General features: G+C 44.7%; 1 protein-coding gene across 1 annotated transcript in view; it reads left to right on the top strand.

Moving 5' to 3' along the window:
• Nucleotides 1–22,290, top strand: part of SPTBN5 (spectrin beta, non-erythrocytic 5) — a 1,780,873-nt gene that overhangs the window by 1,629,665 nt on the left and 128,918 nt on the right. The window contains exon 60 of the mRNA XM_069208774.1: nt 21,745–21,962. Coding sequence (XP_069064875.1) covers nt 21,745–21,962 — 218 coding nt within the window. The remainder of the gene's footprint in view (nt 1–21,744; nt 21,963–22,290) is intronic.

Below are 22,290 nucleotides of genomic sequence, written 5' to 3'. Positions count from 1 at the left end.
AGCAGACTGACGTCCTCCTGTCACGAATGGGAGTTGAACCAGGAGGTGCTCGACCAGGTCTTCTGGAGGTGGGGGAAACCAAAACTGGATCTTTTTGCAACTCCGCAGAACACCAAATGCCGCTATTATACAAGTTGGGTTCACCTTCCGGGCTCTTGGGGGAATGCGTTTGACGGCATGGTGCGTAATATTTGCCTACGCTTTTCCACCCATTCCTCTGATCTCAAGAGTACTTACAAAGATCAAACGGGAGCATTGCAGACTCATCCTGATAGCTCCTTTTTGGCCCCACCATCATTGGTTCTCGGAACTCCTCCTGTTCTCGGAGGTGGATCACATTCCGCTGAAAGTTTCACCACAGCTCTTAACAAGGAACGAGGGCCAGATTTTACATCCGGACCCCAGATCACTCAAATTATTGGCCTGGCTCCTGAACACAATGAGTTCGCCCCTTTAAATATTCACCCTGAGTGTCGGGATATTCTGGCAAAAGCCATAGCAGATAGCACCAACAAATCGTACTCTTTAAAATGGAAGAGATTTTGTTTGTGGTGTCAGAAGGAGCAGACTGATCCACTGCTATCACCGCTGGAGAGAATATTGCCCTATCTCCTCCATCTGGCGTCTACAGTTTGGCGCATGGCCAAGGGTGCGCTTGGCGGCTATATCTTGCTTCAGACGTTCGGCGACGTCACCTTCTCTGTAGTCTTCTAGATTGGTCAAGCAATTTCTCAAAGGACTCTTTCGAGTTTTTTACCCAGTAAGACCTCCTCCACCGTCATGGCAACTCAACACGGTTCTCTCTCAGCTTATGAAACACCCACAGCGGATTTAAAGCATTTATCATGGAAAGTAGCTCTGTTGCTAGCCCTTACTTCTACTAGACGGGTTAGTGAGATCCAGGGATTGACCATTCAAGAGCCTTTCCTTCAATTTAAACAGGATAGAGTGATACTTCGTACAAACCCCAAGTTTGTTCCAAAGGTGCCATCAGACTTTCATATTAACCAACTGTTGCTTTTGAAGTCTTTCTTTCCGAACCCAACATCTCCGGCAGAGAGAGCTCTGCACTCGTTGGACATCAAAAGAAATCTCACATTTTATTTGGAAAGAACCAAGCATTTTAGAAAGACTACTCAATTATTTGTTGCTTATAGTGCCTCTAGGAAGGGACAGGCCCTTTCCAAGCGGAGTATAGCCAGGTGGATAGTAGCTGCTATAAACTTTTGCCACCAAGCAGCTGGAAAGCCTTTACATTCCTCAGTAAGGGCACACTCTACGAGATCTGTGTACCCCTGTAGGGCATTTGCAGAGCAGCCACCTGGAAGACTACTCCCAGGTTTACGAAGCACCATTGTCTGGATGTCATCCCTAAGGGAGATGTGGCGGTTGGTCAGACAGTCCTGCGAAATCTGTTCCAGTAACGATGAGCTCACTTTGCCTCCCTCCATCCTTCTTTTATATTAGGCACATTGCATGGTTTAAGCTTTATATGTTTCATTTGCATATATCTTTCATAGTATATAAATATATGTGCAGATAAATGATATTAGATGTATGGAACGTAATGTTTTCATATTATCAGGGACAGCTCAGTGATCTCTCATTAATTTCAATGATGTAGAGTCAATGCAATGTGCTCTGAATACTGAGTAAAGCATGTGAATCTATGAAAGTTCCAATACTGGAGTAAGAAAATAAGTTACTTACCTGTAACTATAGTTCTCCAGTATTGGAATCTTTCATAGATTCACATGCGACCCACCCGCCTCCCGGGAGAATCTCACCTTCATATCTCTTGTTCAACCGTTAACATGCGCACTGGTGCTTAGAAAATCTGAGGTACTGGAGCTTCTCTCACGAGGGTTCTAGAGGGTGGGGAACTCTGGCTGAAGCTCAAGATGGTCCTTTTTACATAAGGACTTGGATAGATTGCTAAAGTGTAGAGTTTTAATGTTATTACTGTTATGTCTTTTGGGACATTGTCTTTTCTAAGGTACTGGGGACTCCCATCTCCACGATGGGGAATGATTCAAGCATGTGAATCTATGAAAGATTCCAATACTGGGGAACTATAGTTACAGGTAAGTAATTTATTTTCGTCTCCTTTAAACGCCATCCGTGACAATCACTGGGGTCCTTTAGGTAGAACTCTTCTTTTCTGTAGCCATCAAGAAGGCAGCAGTCATCAAAGCAGTCCATTAGAGCTCAAAGTAACCATTTTTCTGGCTGATTTTCCCACAAAGGCAGAGTTCACTTTGGAAAAATCCTCAATCCTGACTATGCAAATTTTGGGCAGGCTCTGGTCCGAGTTTCCAAGGTCAGATTCAATATGTTCTGCAAGAGTGGGAAAAATCTACTTCAGATACATGGGTGCTGGAAATACTCCAAAGAGATTACAAGAGAAAGTTTACTCCAGTATTGAAACTTTTGTAGATTCACATGCTTGAATCATTCCCCGTCGTCGAGATGGGAGTCCCCGGTTTATTACAATAGCAGTTTTATGATAACTAAAGTGAATACAGGCCTGAAGCCCATCACATTAGTAGTCTATTCATGTCTTTTTGAGGAAAAAGACCCAAACCAGGTTTCAGCTAATCAGGCTACCTCTACCCCTAGAACACTCCTATGTGAAACTCCAGTGCCTCCGATTTTCTACCGCACGTCGTGCTAGGGAGTCTCTACTGAGCTCTGCTCAGTCACACCTTTGAGGAATTTATTCTACTATTTTTCTCCTCAGAATTTGCCATCTCTACTCAAAGACTTATAGGTTTTCCTCTCCTGACTGCTCTACACTCATTTTTTGTGAACTTTTCAGCATGTCTGACAAGAAGAGGAAGAGTTTCTTCAGAGCCTCCAAGACCTGTGGGAAAAAGAGGCTTCACTTTGAGGACCCCCACAAAGACTGCATTTACTGGCTTTACCCCCATCACTCTGTCAAGGACGGTAAGGTATGCAGAACTTTTTCTAGCAAGACCCTTAAAGACAGAGAGGGCAGGCTTCTTATTTGGCCCCAGAAGCTGAAAACAAGGCAGAATCCTGTTTTTGGTTCAGACTGTGAGGACTCTTCTATTTCCTCCAAGCATGTTAAAAAACAGAGAAAGGTCACCTCAGACTGGTCAGTTGGAGAAACAACCTAAAAAGGCAGCTAAAAAGACCAGACATGGGTCTTACAAAATGCACAGTTCTTCAGGTTCCCCTCACAAAAGGATTGTAACATCACACAGTAAAAGAGGTGAACGCTCTTTCTCCTCAGAGCGTGGTCAGAAAGTGTCTAAGCAGTACTTCAAAATGCCGTCTGTAAAGCCAACAACTACATCGACGAGAACTGTCCACACATCGTCAACGACACCTACTACGATGGCGGTTTATACAGTGTGCTCCGTCCCCAGTGTCTTCATGTCTACAATGCCGTCATCAACGGCCTCCTTCGTCAGGTCGTTGACGCTGAAATTGGTGGTTGCCTCACCTCCATAGACGATTCCAACATCGAAAACATTGATGATGGCATCCTTGTCGCCGACGATTGCTCTGTCGACGGGACTCATTCACTCGTCATCACCACTGACGACGACAGGATCAACAATACCGTCAACGACGATGTCGACAGTGGATATTTCAGTGAAACCAAGAAAGTTGAAGTCCCTAATACCGTCGCGCACATCACCCAGTAAGGTTTCACCTCTGATTCCTGCTCATCTTTTAAAGGGTGATGAAACGGATGAGGAAGGGCCATTTTGAGCAGCCCATAGTCGTTTTGAGCTACATATAAAGTGTCAGGATCTGGGAGACGATAACCAGTATGACCGCCAGTCCTTTTATTCTCCTGATGATCACTATTTGAATCAGGAGCAAATGATTGCCATGCCAGGATCTCTTATTTCAGACCACCAGCTGATGTTAGCGGGCTATAGAAAAAGATTCCCACCAGTTGGATCTGAAGTCCAGTAGACAATTATGCCTTCACCGGTACTTCCTCCTTCTACGCCTGACAGACCACAGGTATTACCGTTGTATATGTCACCACACACATCTCCTTCGGCCCCACCACAGGACCCGCTGACGTCCGATGATGACAAGGAGGAAGGTGAATTGACAGATCATATCACAGAACGGGATGACTATCAGATACCTTCACCATCTGCAGACTTGCCACCAGGGGACATTGGTGGATTTCGTAGTTTGTTGGAACGGGCAGCCAAAAGGTTTGCTCTACCCATGCCAACAAAGCAGATGGGCTGCTTTCTCTATGACTTTAAGGAGTCCTTTCAGAAAAGCAAAATCAATGCCTTTTGTAGACTACATATGGAGCGAGGGTAATAAGGTCATGAAGAATCCTGCCACTGTTACTGAGGTCTTGCCCTGCTTGAATAAGAAATATAGGGTGCCAGATGACGCCCCAGCGTGCCTGACCGGTCATCCCAAGCCGGATTCCATTATTGCTCAAGCGGCACAGCGTAGGTCTCGAAATCCATCAGCTCCAATCTCTGCTCCACCCGATAAAGAAGGGAGAAGGCTTGATAATATTGAGAAGCGTTTCTCCTTGATGCCATACCTCACAGTGAGAATGTCAAACTCATTAGCTGTTATAGGAAGATATGATAGGCAGCTATGGGCCGACATAGCTCCTTACATAGACCATCTTCCGGAGGAATCAAAAGCAGAAGCGCTGAAGATAGTACAGGAAGGGGAAAAGGCTTCAGCGGAAGTCATCGATTGTCCATTGAATATTGCTACTGTGGCTTTTCGTCAGCTGGCAGGCACAGCTGTTTTATGGAGGTGGGCTGGCTTTGCGCAACATCTTTTAGACCGGAGGTCCAGAGCAAAATCCTTGACTTGCCTTTCGATGGGGAACTCTTTTCGGGAAGCAAATTGATGAAACTCTGCAAGCTATTAAGGCAAATACGGACACGTCAAAGTCCCTTGGGACCCTGCAGTTCGGAAAGCGGCCATTTAGGGGTGCTAGAGGAAGGGGATATCCATCCTACAGAGGGGGTTCCAGCAGTATAAATATCCTGCTTCCGTCTCAAATATTCAATCCTTTCAAGCCCAGTATCAGCAGAGGCAACCTCCACAGGCAGCATATGCCAGAACCACGCATAGAGCAAGAGTAGGACGACAGCCTAGAGAATCAGGTTGCAGGCAATGACTTTACCCTTACCCCAGCCACTTATCCTTCTTCAAGTCTTATTTTAGGAGGAAGGATTTCCCAATACCTGCACAATTGGCATATGATCACCTCTGACCTTTGGGTGTTGAACCTTATTCAATTTGGCCATGCACTAGAGTTCATGCAAATCCCACCACCAAGACCCCCTCCTCCATGCTCACTGAAGAACCTCAAGTCCAGTCGATGCTCAAGAAAGGAGCTATAGAAAGGGTCCTGGCTCGGGATGGAAACAAGGGGTTTTATTCTCGTTTCTTTCTTATCTAGAAGAAGCGGAAAAATTGGTGTCCAATCTTGGATCTCAGAGACCTGGATACTTACTTCAAAAGGCAGTCATTCCATATGATTATGTTGCAGGACATCCTTCCCCTTCTCAATCCAGGAGATTATATGTCAACCTTAAATCTTCAGGACGCATACTTCCATATCCCGATTCATCCATCTCACAGAAAATTCCTCATATTCATAGTAGCCAGGGACCATTTTCAGTTCAAGGTACTTCCTTTCAGCCTCAAATCGGCCCCCAGAATTTTCACCAAGTGCCTGGCTCCAGTAGCGGCTTTTCTCAGAAGACACAAATTTCAGGTATTTCCATATCTGGACGACTGGATCATTAAGGCCTATTTGCCAAGCTAGGCCTAACTATCAATCACTGCAAGTCTGCTCTCCAATCCCTAAAAGTAAGGACTTTTCTAAGAGCAGTTCTAGACACATCCAGTTCCACAGCGGCTCCCACAAAAGAGAGACAGAAGAAACTGATCTCTTTAGTGAGTCTTGTCCGAAAAAGAAGGTCTGTTTCAGTTCACCTCTTCAAGTCCGTACTGGGGATGATGTCTTCCTGCATCCCACTGGTGCCTTTCTGTCGTCTCAGAATGCGTCCACTTCAAGAGCAGTTGGATATTCAATGGACACAGTCCAAGGGATCTTTTGACTACATTATCAAGGTTACGAAACCAATGAAATTACATCTGTATTGGCGGACCCAAGCATCCCATCTATCAGTAGGTCTGTCTTTTCTTCCACCCCTGGTCCCATGGGTGATCAATACGGATGCATCCCTAGAAGGTTGGGGAGCCTTCCTTCAGGATCTATCAGTCCAGGGCAGATGGCACGCTCATCAAAAGATTTATCACATCAAGTATCTGAACTGAAGGCAGTTCACTTAGCGCTTCGAGCCTTTCTGCCAAAGATAAAGAATTTGTCGGTGCTCATACGTACAGAAAAGCAGGGAGGAACCAGATCACTGCCGTTATCTTGAGAATTTCAGCGTGTCTGGAACAGGCCCATTCTATATGATGTGCATCTTCGAGCAGAGCACGTTCCAGGCGCTCCGAACGTCATTGCAGATTCTCTCAGCAGACAGAAATCATCCAATCACGAATGGGAGCTAAATCAAGCTGTGCTAGATCGCATCTTCTCTGAGTGGGGAAAACCAAACCTAGATCCCTTTGCCACTCCTCAGAATGCAAAATGCCTGTATTATGCAAGTCAGGATCACCCTCCGGGTTTTCAGGGTAATGCTTTTTCAATAGCATGGTCAGGAATTTATGCTTATGCTTTTCCTCCCATTCCGAGAGTCCTGGCCAAGATCAAGAACGAGAGCTGCAGGATACTTCAGATTGCCCCAGCATGGCCTCTGCAGCATTGGTTTACTGAGTTACACTTCTTCTGTCAGAGAGGCGCTGCATACCTCCGCTGGTAATACTTCATCTGTTAACAATGAACGGTGGTCAGGTTCTCCACCTGGATCCAGCATTGCTTCATTTGACTGCCTGGCTCCTGAACACCTTGAATGTGAACTTTCCTTCTGACTATTGGGTCATTCTGGCCAGAGCGGTATCTGATAGCACCATTAAGTCATAACGGCTTAAATGGAGAAGATTTTGCTTGTGGTGCAAACAGGCGCAGGTTCATCCTTTTTCCTCATCAACGGAACAAGTGCTTCCTTATCTTCTACTAGCCTACCAGGTTTTGTCAAACTCTTCAATTAGGGTCCACTTAGCTGCTATTTCACGTTACAGGCGATCAGGAAATCCTCCATCTTTGTGGTCAACGAAAATTATCAAGTAGTTCCTTAAAGGGGTTTTTCGTTCTTTTCCGCCAGTCAGACCGCCACCGCCATCCTGGCGACTTAATATAGTTTTGTCTATCAATTGATGAAGCATCTAGTTGAACCCATTCACAGGGCAGACTTGAAGTTCTTGTCATGGAAGGTTGCACTTCTTCTTGCCCTGACCTCGGCTAGAAGAGTTAGCGAGATTCAAGCTTTCACAATCCAAAGCCCTTTCTTGCAGTTTAAAGATGATGTAGTAATTTTGCAAACAAACCCAAAATATTTACCAAAGGTTCCTTCTGACTTTCATATCAACCAGCCAGTTATTCTAAAGTTGTATTTTCCGAATCGATCAACGGCGGTGGAAAGATCCCTGCATTCCTTGGACGTCAAAAGATGTCTTAAGTTTATCTGGACAGGGCAAGAAGTTTTAGGAAAACAAGACAATTATTTGTGTCATTCAGTTTCCCTAGAAAAGGGCAGCCGATTTCTAAACAAGGAATTTCTAGATGGATATCTAGTTCTATTGACTTTTGCCACAAAGCTGCAGGGAAGCCTCTGAGCAGATCATTGCATGCACACACTTTCGCGAAGCACAAGTGCCTGGAGGAGTCATCTCAAGGAGATGTGGCAGTGAAGCAAGCGGTGCTGAGGCATCTGTTCCAGTAACGGTGAGCTGTACTATTCTCCTTTTTTCTCCCTCATACCCAGTATAATGATCACCACATTGTATGATAATGAAGTTTTCTTTCTTTCACAGTACGCTTGTTGTTGTTTAGCATTGAGCAATGATTCTTTGGTTTTTGTAATCATGTAAGAGTTTATATAACTTATTGAATTGCATTTTTAAATTGATATCAAATGTTCCTAATACAGTGTGCTTCATTACTGCTTGCTACTCTGATTCAGGCATGTGAATCTATGAAAGTTCCAATACTGGAGTAAGAAATTAGTTACTTATCTGTAACTGTGTTTCTCCAGTATCGAAGTCTTTCATAGATTCACATGCGACCCTCCAGCCTCCCCTGAGAAGCTCACCATTACAGACTAGATTCCTCAACTTCTTCGGCACTCGTGCTGTGAGAAAATCTGAGGCACTGGAGCTTCTCACAGGAGTGTTCTAGAGGTAGCCTGATTGGCTGAAACCTGGTTTGGGTCTTTTTCCTCAAAAAGACATGAATAGACTACTAATGTGATGGGCTTTTGGCCTGTATTCACTTTAGTTATCATAACACTGCTATTGTAATAAACCTGGGACTCCCACCTGGATGACGGGGAATGATTCAAGCATGTGAATCTATGAAAGATTCCAATACTGGAGAACCACAGTTACAGGTAAGTAACTCATTTCTTCTCTTTGTTCCTGCAGATTTGAAAACCATACCTACTATTTGGCTGAACTGACCTGTCAAGGAGGGAGGCAATGAAACAAGGGATAGATGCTTTGTGGAGAAGCAAGCTGTCATTCCTATTCCAATTCCAGAAAGAAGGAAATTAGTTTATTCAGTAATAGTTCTGGTAGCCAAGCTGGTTAGCAGATAGATCTGAATAGAGTAAACAAATAGGTGATGAACATTTCATTCAAGATGCCATAAAAACGGCCTCCCAACACGGGTAAAAGAAGTTGCAGCACTCTGTGGGAGCTGGTTCCAAGTAGATTTATTGAGAGTAAGGCGGTCGCGTCAACGCGTTTCAGCACTGACTGTGGCTTTCTCAATACAAGACCGCCCTACTCTCAATAAATCTACTTGTAACCAGCTTCCACAGAGTGCCGCAACTTCTTTTACTCGTGTTAGGAGGTCAGTTTTTGTCAGCATACAGCGTAATGCTGCTCATCGTCACCATCAGCGTTTGGGAGCCTGCAGGCAGTTATGCTGGGAGACTGTTTTGTTATTTCATTTAAGATGTTAACATTGCAGGGGTGCATTCCTTTAGTTCCAGCTACTTTTATGCCAACTATAGATTTGATGATGTATCTCCCCATTCCTATTACAAAAGATTTTGTGTTCCAAAATAACACTTTTAGTTGAGAGTTTTTCCATTAGGTCTTCACTCAGCTCCAAGTGTCATCCCTATGATGGCGGCTCCTGTAGGGACTCTTCTACCTCTTCAAGGAATCCCAATTTTTACATATCTCGACTACTTACTAATCCATATCCCACCACTGTTAACAACATATCCCAGCTCATTGGGGTGGGGAGCAACTGAGGATCCTGTGTAAAGCCCAGTTGGCCTTGATAGAGTCTTCAGTCTTTAAATTTGAGGGACTTCATGGCAGTTTTTCTTGCACTTCAACATTTTCAGCCTCAAGTTCAACAAATCAATATATACTATGACAATGGCCTACATAAATCATCTAGGTGGATCTCGCTCCGAATCTTTGAATGTAAGGGTCTTTCAACTGCATCCCAAAGCACACCTTCTATCCTTATCAGATGTTTACATCAAGAGACAGGGCAATTTTAGGGCAGATCAGCTGAGTAGGCTGCTTCCATCATCCAGGAACATGTCTCTGCCTTCAGCATCTTCCAAAAAAACTGTGCATGACGTTCGGCACCCATCTTTTTCGATCAAAGAACAGTCCAGAGGAATGACCATAGGGGTAGATGCTCTATCAGCAAAATGACCCTAGAAATTACTGTATGCATTACAGAATTTGGGATCAGGGAACAAAGTCATTGTGGTTGTTTCATTTTGGCCTGGACAGTATTGGTGTCCTCTGTTTCATTCTCTGTTCTTCTTTCTTGGTGTCTTCCTTTGGTGCTATCTCCTTTGAGTCTCTCAATTCATTCTCCTCCAATCAGGTTCCCTCTATCAGTCTGCAGGTTAAATGGAAAAGCGAACAAAGTAAAGGACATCCCCTGCATTTAGTGCAAGCTATTCAAAATTCTTGAAAACCTATTCTAGACACTGAGCTTCATTTCAAATGTGGGATGCAGCTCATTCTGTCTGTTCTGTTGGGTATTTCCTTCTTTCTGTTTTGCAGTTCCTTTTGAATGGGTTTCTTCTCTGTAAACACAGCAGACTGTTTAAAGACGTTTCCAATTTCAGACCTATGTCTCCTCTTAGGGATCTACCTATATTGTTGAAATCCTTTCAGTTTCATCCTTTTGAATAATTGACATCTGTGCATTTGAGCATTTTGGCTTTTAAAGTAGCCTTTTTGATCAGCACTACATTACCTCATAGACATGGATAATTATCTGATTTATTATGCTGTTCTTCTTTCTGTAAGTTTTACGAAGATGGGTTCTTTTAAAGCGTTTTGCCAGTTATTTCCCTTCTCCTTCCTCTGATGAGGAAGAAATACCTAATTTGGTGGATGTTAAAAGGGGTTATTGATATAACTTGACAGGCCCACATCCGTCAGAAATGCAGAGGATTATGCATTGTGCATTTGGTTTGTGTGGTCAAGGTAAGATGGTATCATCTATGACCACAAGCATATGGATCAGATGCACCATCGCTTTAACTTATTGTGTACAAGATTCTCCTTATCTTGAATAGAATTCATGGATGTCAACTAATGATATGTTTCCTTTTATGTAGAGTTTCAAGAAATGTAATTAAAAAACATGTAGAGGTGGGACATACATTTATTTCTTTTTATTTATAAACCTTTTTACTATATTCTTTTCAAATGCGGTCAAACAACAGCCACAGACAGTGACCAACAATATAGTATAAGCCGCTATCTCACAGGTCAATTAAATTAATTCACTTCAATACACACATTAAAGTCAAGATGTCTTCAGCTGCCGTTCTGTTGGGTTGTCCAAAGGCCCAATATTTTAGCATGTAAAGTCACACAACCCCCTCCATTTGTAAACTATCTCCTCCACTGCAGCATAGTAATCCATGCCTCCTTAAGAAACACCTTGCCAACCCCAACGATCTCAAAAACTACAGTCGATCTCCCTGCTCCCCTTCCCAGGAAAAGTAATTGAGAAAGCCATCAACCAGCAACTTACAACACAATTAGAAGACAACAACCTCCTAGATCCATCTCAATCTGGAGACTGCTCCAAACACAGCACTGAGATTGCTCTGATCGCAGCAATGGATGACATCAGAACCCTCCTAGACCAAGGAGATTCGGCTGCTCTTATCCTCCTCGATTTTTTATCGGCCTTCAATATAATTACCCACCACAACCTGCATAACAGACTCCATCATATCAGCATCCAAGGTAATGCCCGGAAGTGGATAGCATAATTTCTCTCTGGACTAGCCCAGAGAGTTCTCCTCCCACCATTCACCTTGCAACCCAAGCCCATCATATGTGGAGTCAAGGATCCTCCCTCAGTCCCACCCTCTTCAACACCTACATGACCCGCCTGGCCAACATTGTAAGAGACCACGAACTAAACATCTCCTACACAGATGACATGCAGCTAATCCTCTCACTGTCCAAAGACCATGCCTTGACAAAGGGCAACTTTCACCTCTGCATGACCAACATCACCGACTGGATGAGGGACAACTGCCTCAAACTGAACACTGATAAAACTGAAGTCCTGCTGCTCCTGGTGGCCCTTGGACCTAGGCACCGCCGCCCTCACCGGCAGAACTTACCCGTAACCTTGGAGTCATCATCAACAATAAATTAAACATGAAGAACCAAGTCTATTCAGTATCCTCCTCTTGTTTCCATGCTCCCGATTACTACGACAGATCTTCAAGTGGCACCTCACTGACACAAGGCGCACCATCACACGGGCCCTCGTCACCAGCAGACTTAACTACAGAAAACACTCTCTACACTGGACTAACCACACACCTCACAAAAAATTTCAAATCATCCAGAACACATCAGCCAGGCTCATCCTTGACCTCCCAAGCGGTACCCACTTATCATCACACCTCATGAATCTGCACTGGCTTCCCCCACACAAACAATGTCAATTCAAGTTGCTGAAACTCACCTATAATGCCTTACAGAACCAAGGACAAGCCTGCCTCAACCACTGACTGAACTTTCACCACGCCTCCAGACACCTGCAGTCTGCCTCCCTCTACCTCCCTCGTACTCACTGCATTCTCAAGAGCAACTACAGAGGATGTGCCTTCTACCTAGCAGCAAGATCTTGGAGTAGTCTCCCCATCCACATAAGGACCTCTCCTTCCATCCAGGACTTCAGAAAACAGCTCAAGACATGTTGCTTCGACTGAGCTCCGTCCCAGACCTATGCAGTAGACATGGTGCCTGGATACCCTCAGTGGTGATAAGTGTGCCATACAAATTTATGATTGATTGATGCCCAGTACCAGTCTGTTAGGGGTGGTGTTGAGCCCTGTCCCCAGTTACTGGTGACATCTCTGTTGTCCACCAACAACCCTGTGCCTGCCAAATTCTTATGGTGTGTGCCAGCCCACTCCTCCATCACCCACAACAAGACCACCTTGGGATCTAGGTCCATGGGGGTAACCGCCACCTCTTTTAGAGCATTGTCTATAACTTGCCCATAGTTATGGATGAGGCGGCAGTCCCATAACATATAAAGTTACCCTCAGCCTCCTGCTTCTCGTACAGACAGGACTGTTGGCATGATGCATCTGCCACAGTCTGCATGGTCTGTACTAGGTCCTATGGAAACAGTTAAATTAAATAGGCCTCAGGTTAGATGGGAGGGCCAACATACGTGCTGCCATTTTGGCCTCCCCCAATAATCTTCATCCACCTCACCTGCATCCACACACTAGGAGGCCCTTAGGGCTGTGTTAGGACAGAGGGGCATTTACAATCACAGAGTTGTAGTTGTGAAAAGTTCCCTTATGGTCTAGTGGTTCCAGCAGTAGCTTTGCCTCTAAGACATTTTATTCTTCCACCAAGCCTCAAGCATAAGGCAGCAGGGTGTGTTGAAGCTGTAGGTATGTACAGAATTGGGGCCTATGCAGCTGAAATTCTCCCTTTAATTGCTGAAAAGGTTTGACATGATCAGTGACCCAGATATCTCCTACGTGGGAAATGCCAGTTAGATCCCAGGCAGCAAACCAGACAGCTGAGTCTGTTGCCATCCCAAAGCGGGGTAAGATTAATGAATTTATCCAACTAGTTAATATCTTTTAGGGTGACTGGAGCAGTGTTCTTGAACCCTGGGGATAATCAAGTAGGGTGTATTTCCATAGGGCAATGCCAGAACTCCTGGCTTGTCCAGAGTATCCTGCTTAGATCGGAATGCTAAGTCATGGCAGTCTTCAAACATCCAGTCCCCGATGGGGATCAGCGGCGTGGCCCAGTAATAAGTACGGAGAGTAAGGACCTTGAGGTCACCCTTTTATATTTATTGTTCACACTTCCGATAGGACATTCTAAGGAGCTGTCCAGCCCACAGAAAATGTATTAGCAAGAACTGAGTCTCAGGAAGAAGGACAATGGGAGAACATAGAAGAAATTTTGCAAGGTATAGCAAAACCAGGGTAGACCCATGTTCCAATATGCAGCTTCCCTGCCCATAATGGAAGGTGGAAGTGAGGCCCTTGCCCTGAGGTCTGTCTACATAGGTCAGGGGCAAATATTTAAGCATAGAGTCTTGAGTAGTGTATAGCCCTAGATATCCAATGTGGGATGTGGTCACAACCAGGCGGGACTTTGAAACAGCACCGGAGATTACCATTTTTGGGACAGATAATCCTCTGACCCAAAGTGTCCCCATATATCTGGAGCATTTTCAGTAATTGCTGGAAGAATGTCTGGGGTCGCTGAATGAAGATGAGAAGATCATTGGGAAAGAGTGTGACTCTGTATTTAAATCCTGAAGGGCAGCAAAACACAGTCAGTTGGGTAACACTGTGGATCCATCTCGCCCAAGGAAACAATAGACAAGGCGAAAAGTAGTGGGAACAGCGGGCATCCCAGGTGAGTGCCCTGTTCTACAGGAAATGGGAGGGACAGCACTCTGTCAAACGTGCCGTTGGACAGCTGTACAAAGCCCTAATGAGAGTTAGGAAGCTAGAGATCAGGTTCCTCCTTTCCAGGACCTAGATGAAAAATGGCCAGTGCACCATGTCAAATCCTTTTTAGAGTCAATGGGTATTAGGGCTGCATGCTGAAAAGTTCCAAGGCCCTTGACAATGTCACATTGACACGCCTCAAGGAGTGCCTAGTGCCTCGTCCCAACGTAAACCTGTTCTGGTCTTCGTGTACAAAGGTTCATATGACCCTTTTTAATCGTGTGACGAGGATTTTAGCAAGGATTTTGACTTCTGTGTTAAGCAAGGATATAGGTCAGTAGGAGGATCATTCCTTGGGGTGTTTACCCGGTTTGAGGATGCTAATAATGATGACTGTCTGAAGACTGGCCGTAATTGCCAATTCACCAAATAGGTTTAGCAGATGAAGGGAAAGAAGGGAGGAGAACTTCTTGTATAGTTCAATGTGTAGGACATTAGGGCTCAGCGTCTTACCTGTCTGTTGTGGCTGCCTACAACTCCTTGAGAGCAAGCGTCAAGTCAAGTTCTGCCTGTTCAACATCTGTGAACAAGTGGCAGAGAAGGTCTAGAGGCAATGGGGTGGACGCATTCTACTGCTGGGAGAGTGCATGCTTTATACAGTGCCTTGTAATACTTGGCAAACCTTTTGAGCTATCTTAATCAAGCTTGTAATCACTTGCTCAGACTCCAAGTGCAGCAGCAGGGCAATTCTGTTCCCCTCGTCCATGTGTCATAACCAGTGGAGCAGCTTACTCAAGTTATTACCATCCTTGTATACTTTATATTTAGAGAGTGTACATGCCATAATTGCAGTGTCAAGCAGCTTATTTTGCAGCCTCTGCTGCAACTACAGCAGGAGCCTGCCCTCCGGTCTGAGGCCAAGTGCCCCTGGCAGACGATCAGTATCTCCTAATCTAGGTCAGTGACCTTCTGTCTCTTTCTCCACCCATGATGTGTAACAGGGCCTGCTCTCGGAGCATGGTTTTAAATGCCTCCCACCGAGTACCCGGGGAAGTGACTGAAGGGGCGTTCAGTTCGACATATTTGGTGATGACATCCCTCAATGTTTCTACCAGTGCAGCATCCTTCAGTCACCCGCATTGTCACACCCAGTTAATTCCCCACCGCCTCCCAACCACCAAGGACAAGACAAGCTAACCTCAACAGGCGTGTGGTTTGAGAGGCCTTGCAGGAGGTTTGCAGCCCCAGATGTGGCATCTAGGTGGACCACCAGGGTGAAGACGCAATCTAGCCAGTAGTGACAGCTATGTGGGATAGAGTAATGTGTGTACTGTCTGTTAATGAGGTGCATTGTGCACCATGCGTCCCCCGGACCTAGGTAGGCGGCCCACCTGGCAATAGAAAGCAGCCTGGATAAATGAGCGTGGGAAATTATCTTTGTCTCTTGTAAGGATTGCGTTGAAGTCACCTCCTATAATTAGTCTGCTGACGGGGATGCCATACAGCAGGGGAATGAGCGACTCTACAGTGGCAGCAATCATGGACGAGGGTGCATAGACACTGGCCAGCATGAGCGTGCTCCTTCTAATGTCCCTTCCACTAGGACGTATCTCCCAAGACTATCTGAGTGGGCTTTGATGGAATCAGATGGGAAGGATTTATGTAGAAGGACTGTCACACCAAAGTAGCCTCTCATAAATCCTGCATTTTAGACCATGGTGTAGCCATATTGGTCTTAGAACCTACAATTTGTGCCCAGCAAATGGGTCTTCTGGAGAAGTAATGTGGAAGGGAAGTGGTGTTGAGGGTATACCATAACCGCCCCTCACTTCACTTTGTTGAGGAGCCCATTAACATTCCAGGATAGTATCTTATGACTTTGTGGTGTACCGCACACCTAGGAACTGCTCCAAAGGGCTTTGCAGGTTGCGTACTAATGCTCCTATGTTAGCTGTGGTCAGCAACAAAACTAAACATAAATTAACAACCCTCCAACTCTCCTTCACCCTACACTTCCTAACTAGAAACACCTGTCGCCCCATAGGTAGATTAATACACTAACCCTCAATGTCTAACACATTTTTACAAATTGCCCCATACAAGATATCAGGCTTTGCCATAGTTTTTAGCTGTGTGCCCTTTACTCTACTGTCTCGGGCAGGCAATGGATACGCAATCTATTTACCCCTTCTGTATCGGAGGACCCGCATCCACAACCTTTGTCCCAGGGTGCCCACCGCACCCCTTGCAGCAGCGACGTCTTGTTACCTTCCACTCCCCTCGTTCCTGTTGGCCTCCTCCAGCCGCTTTCATTTGAATAGGTCTCTCCTCCACCCACTCCCAGACCTGATCCAGATGGTTCGAAGAACAGGGTATTGCCTTGAAATATGATTTTAAATTTTGCAGAGTACCACATCATGTCATGTATCTTCATCACACAGAGTTTTTGTTTAACCTGGTCCAGTGTTCTCCGTTGTTGTACGATCTGCATGTAGTTAGAGAAGATTAGCAGTTTGTGCGAGTCTAGGTGGAGTTCCCCAGGCCCTTCACCTGAAGGGGGATCATTTCCCAGTCTCCATAGTTTTAGAAGTGTGTTTTCATGGGGTGCAGTGAGGTGCCCAGAGGAGGCCTCCACAGTTGCTCACTGTGCCCCCTTTCGATCAGGAAACAGGAGGATAGCCGGTCTTGGAGAAGGAAAGTACGGAGCAGTCTCTAAGAATACTTTGGGTTGCCTGCCCTACACTTCCTTCATGAGCCTCACAAATTGCAGGTTATTCCTCCTGGACCCGACCTCCACTTCCTCCGCTCAGACTGCCAGTTCACATGTTGTATACACGGGTTTCAGCCTTACACATCCTTCAGTGGCACGGACGTCCTGTCTGAGGAACAACACATCTTCCTCCACTGCCCAGTCCAGAGTTTCAGGCCCTGACTTGGAGCTTGTATAGCCCGCATTATGGGTCATTGTGGGACGGAGGGTTCTGCCACCCTCAACCTTGGTTGGTCAACCGCCTGGGAAAGATGACCTTGCAAATTTGTCCATCTTTCTCAGCTTTCCTTCGCCCTCCATTGCTGTCCAGACGAGTCACGCAGGCCAGCAGCCGACCCACCAGTGCCCAAATGTGGGTGGCATACGTGGTCAGCATTGTAAGTTGTAGAGGGTGGGGGACCTTTAGCAGGGGAAGGGTGCCCTCAGAGAAGAAATCCAGCATGTGGTAGTAGTGCCTCAGGTGTCTACTCTGCGGACAATTGCAGCAGAAACAGTGCCATTCCTTAGTTGCGGCAGAGTCCCAAGATTGCCAAGAGGGTGGGAGAAGGTGGGAAGCCAGCGGACTGTCAATCCCGGATGCGGCTCGGATAGCTCCCCGTGGACCCTTTTCGTCTTCGGGTATTGATGAGCATACACCCAGTTCTGCTGTCTGCAATCACCGCAGCAGGTCCAAAGTCATCTCTCTAGAGAAGAGGGAAGGGGAGTTGGCGGGGTGCACAATATCTGCGGAGGACCATGTGTGCCCCCCAGCGCCAGCTCTGGGGGGGCATTACTCAGCCTTATGGCCCCTCACGTCCTTCAGGGTTGGCACTGGGTATCCCTCACTGTGGCAGCCCCTGTGGGGCAGTGATGTCCAGCCCCTGGCCTCTGCAACCGGCAGGGTGGGGCAGTATTTGGCCCACTGGGAAGCGGTGGGAAAAGACACTCAAGTTGCCAGGATGACACTCCAGCCATTCTGCTGAGGCTTGTGGTCCTTACCGTCGGCTGCACCAAGTTCCTCCAGGGCACGATCCACAGACCCAAAAATCGTGCCCTGGAGCTTCCCTTCTCTTTTGGGTCCCAACCACTGTTTCAGCTGGCACGTCTCCACACAGTTCTCTTGGCATCAGTCCCTCCCCTCACAGCTGGCTAGGAGAGGCCTGTTGATGTCTTGTTGGAGCTTCACTCAGGTCCAGGCAAACTGTTGGGCAACCTTCAGAACAGCAACGGACGTCTCCCCAACACACAAAGCAGAGGGCTAGCCCAGAAATACAGATAAAGCAAAGGATGGCAGTGAATTTAGAACATGGCCTAGGAGCCAAAGCTTGGTGTGTTCAGGCAGCCGTCTTGCCAGGCCATGCCCCCTGAACATTCATTTATTAATTATTATCATTTGCAAGGAACCCTGAATGATGAAGAAACTTGTTTCAGGGACACTCAGTCCTGTGAAATCATTATACATGGGATAAAGTACTCTGAACATACATTATAAGGATTTTTCAAAGCACCAAGTAGTTCCTTCATATGGTCACAAAACTGCCATATACGGAAAGGGTGACACTATTCCTTATAATTTGTGGCCATACCATCACTCTTCCCACAAACTGGTTAAATCCTTGGGGAACTATTAACAAACTGCATTTTGTAGTATGTGCACTAGTACTACAACAATACCACTAAACAAACCACACAAATGCGATTCACTAACCTACATGCAGAGGTCTACACCTACACCTCTCCTATCTTTAATGTGTTTCTGCCCCAACTGCAGAGATCTCCACACGTAAGTACATCCTTTTAGGAGTAATTGTGTGAGAGAGAGAGGGAGTGACTCGAAAATGGGGAATGATGGCAACTAAACGGGAGGAGTAATGGGAGGAGTAAGGATGGCTTTAGGGTGGTTAAGGAGAGTTTTACGGAGGGATATGCACCAATCCACAAAAGAATAAGCCCATTGCTATTCACAAATTGCATTTCCACCAGGGTCAAAAAGGACCCGAAAGAGCAGTGAGTTCACTCAAAGCTGGAGTAAGTCCAGCATCGCACATGGCCAACCACTGGTACTGCAACAACCTTTAGCAGAAAATAATGGCAGCAGGGATTTAAATTGAAAGCCCACAGAAACTAATGTTAAATTAATGTATTTCAACATTTTGAAAATATAAATATATTAAACGTAATGTTATAATATGTGTATAAATATTAGTTGGTTATAATATTTTTATAAATTTTAAATGTAAAAAATAATGGCATTTTTATTTAAAAAAAGAATTGATTTACCTCAATTCTTTGAATAGCTTTTCTTCTGTACATTACTTCCTTATACTCAGTTTTAGTCATATTTGCAAAACAAGATTTAGAATCAGTTTAACATAAGTCATCTTGAAATATATTGTGGCTCAAATTGTGTAGATACCTGTAGATATCATATTTTTCCTGCAGTGACCTACACTGTATAAAAAAAATATAATAATTATCTCCTTTCTGGTGATTACTTTTTTTTCCGAAAGCTATATCAGCAGAATGAAAAGTCAGTTCCGGTTTTCCTTGTTTAAACTGTGGCTGTATTTATGCTCCGTGACCTGCCTTTCATGCCGGCTAGTAGCTCTGGCAGCAGGCTTTGTGATATTAAAACTCAGCTTATTATAGTTGTGCAGCAATGGCATTTCGTTATAATACATGGGATTCTGTAATCCCTGTATAAAAAAACTGTCTCTAAATTATGTATAATCATATATGCACCCAGCTGCCAATTGTAAAGAAATTATATCAGAACTCAATTGTAATATCTTACTACAGTTTTAATTCTGACATCACAATGCCAGCAGCTAGGAGGAAAGGCAGGCCAGGTCATGGGCCATAATCAAAGCAGCTGTTTAAAGAACAAAAATAAAATATAGCTTTTCTTTCTTCTGCTATGTTTTTCTAGATTTACATTGACAAGAAGAAAGGAGATATTTATGGCAACATGTTTATTTTTTACAGTCCTTGGGTAACTGTAGAAAAGTTAGAATGTTCCTACAAGTTTCTATTGCACCTTTCAAAAAAACAACCTTGTATTAAAATACTTCTATATCTTTTTGCAACAAATATCTACCAGCTTTTTTGATGCACGTAAATTTGCAGTTCTATTTTTATTCTTCATGTTTACAAGCATGGTAATTTTTCACATAAAAGAGCTATGCATTAAGTGGTTTGTGGACAAGGTGAGGGCGTAACCATGTACTATAAGGAATAAAGTAACCCTGCCGTATATGATAAGGATATTGCAAGTCACCTCAGGGTTCTGTAACCTTATATAGGAACTCAGCCTTCAGCCTTGTTCCTATGTATGGTCGTGGAACTCCTTGGTGGCTTGCAATATCCTTATAATGTCCAGCATGGAGAACTTTATTCCGTATATTACTGGTGACTATAGACATTATAGGTCACTAGGCTTTAATAAAAGGATTGCAGACTCTTGTATATTATATAATAATTAAATGGTTGTGATGTTGTCATTAAATGTTGGCATTTGATTTTTACCTTCAATATCACCATTCATTCATTAAGATTCAGGGGGTTGCATTCAGTGCCTCTTGTTTCTTCTGATAATCGAAGGACTTTAATCCTGGGTATTACTTATAAGTAATAACTGGGAAGAACATGAGGAGCATAGTGGCAATGTCCCAATTACTTACCAGCAGTCTTGTTATGTTTAGTCTTAATAGCTCTTGCTCAGTCATTATGCCCTACCAGCCATCTCTCAATATCTTAGCATTTGAAAGTACTTACTAGTAACAGGAGGATCCTGGAAGTGTCATCCCTTTTACGGCGCCCAACTTGGTTGGGTGCGGCTTGCATTGCAGCATTCACTGGATCGAGGACAAGTGGGTCTTGGAGTATGAAGATTACTGGCAAGTAATCTGAAATAGTACCATGAAGCGGCTTCCCTCAAACTAAAACTGTACTTTTTATTTGCAACTGCTTCTGACCTGCAGTGTTGTGGTCTAGGAATCTAAATTGTGGGACGTGCATATTATTCGAATTGTACCACAAATGTGATATAGTGCAGAAACCTTCCTGCAGTGCCATTTGTGGTCAAAGAGGAGCATGAGGCCACTTCTGCTGTCTCTGATTTTGGTAAAGTACTGTCACTTGGCATGCAGTACTCGAAGAATGTTAGCAGTGCACAAGCACTCATGCTTATTTCCACAGGAATACATTGTGGCAGATGCTGATGTGTCATTGGTGACTTCAGATCATGCGATTGTGGCGTTGTGACCCTTAACCTGCTGCTACTTAAGGAAAACACGGAGCCCTTTCTCTCCTACCTCAGGAGCCTTTACAAGGCTTCTCTCTACCACCAAGGAGTCCCAAACACCATTCATCGACCCCACCCAGCACGAAGTTGTGCCTTTCCGCACCTGACGTCATCATGATAGATGCTAACAGTTGACTGGTAAACTTAAGTTTATGTCACCATATTCAAATGACCTCGAACCTGAAGATGATTTAAAGATCTTAAAGATTCCATTACGTTTGGTGTAGTAGCTTACATGCCAATGTTTTTGCCCAGAGAATTGCTGGGGATCAGCCTTTCATTCTTTATTCAGTCGATTCTAGAACTACTACTAAGTTCAGTATAAAATCACCCACCATTCTACATGTAGTCAATTTGCTCCATGGTGTAAGCTTTAGCGAAGCAATTGTAATATTTCTTAATAGAGTAGATGTTTCAGTTTGTCTATTGTTAGGTTCCTTACAGCATCTCACTTCTAAATCAGGTTCAAGTCAAATGAAAATGTGTGTATTTCTACATGTTAATTGGTGAAGTGGATGCTTAGTAAATGACAGTGGAGACTTCTGAGCTACATTTGTGATGTCATTCCTGTATTGCAGAGAGACCTTGCAGCCATCAAGAAGGAGGTGCAGCGGGTTCATGGGGAGGCTCAACGTATAAGCCAGGAGTATCCACAGGTGAAGGAGAATGTGGCGGAGAGACTGATGGGTGTGAAGGAGTGCTGGGAGAAACTGTTCAAGAAGTGCCAGGAGAGGAAAGAGAGACTGGTCCAGGCTGAGCAGGTCCAGCTCTACTTCAATGAATGCAGAGAATTCATGTAGGTAACCCTTTAATGTGTTAACTTGAATATTTGAGCACACTAATGCCGACCATTGGGCTGCAGAGGCCCAGTGGGAAATCACTGGGGATGTGTGTTCAGGGCCTAGGATCACTGGTGTACAGTGGCACACTCACACTAGTGGTCAGCTTGGTACTCAAACACACAAACTTAGGAAAGCATTATATTATTCTTGTGATGCCAAGTCTAACAACCCAGCCTGTGTGCAGCGTGGACCAGGTGTAACTTTCATTAAAAATCTTGCGTGTTTATTGTTAATGTAACTGCAACATCCCACTCAAGCTGGAGAAATAAACTGTCGGGAGAA

This window comes from Pleurodeles waltl, chromosome 9 (genome assembly GCF_031143425.1).
Source record: "Pleurodeles waltl isolate 20211129_DDA chromosome 9, aPleWal1.hap1.20221129, whole genome shotgun sequence".
NCBI classification, from domain to species: domain Eukaryota; kingdom Metazoa; phylum Chordata; class Amphibia; order Caudata; family Salamandridae; genus Pleurodeles; species Pleurodeles waltl.
The sequence above is the reverse complement of the archived record's forward strand: the minus strand, read 5'-3'. Positions and strand labels throughout refer to the sequence as shown.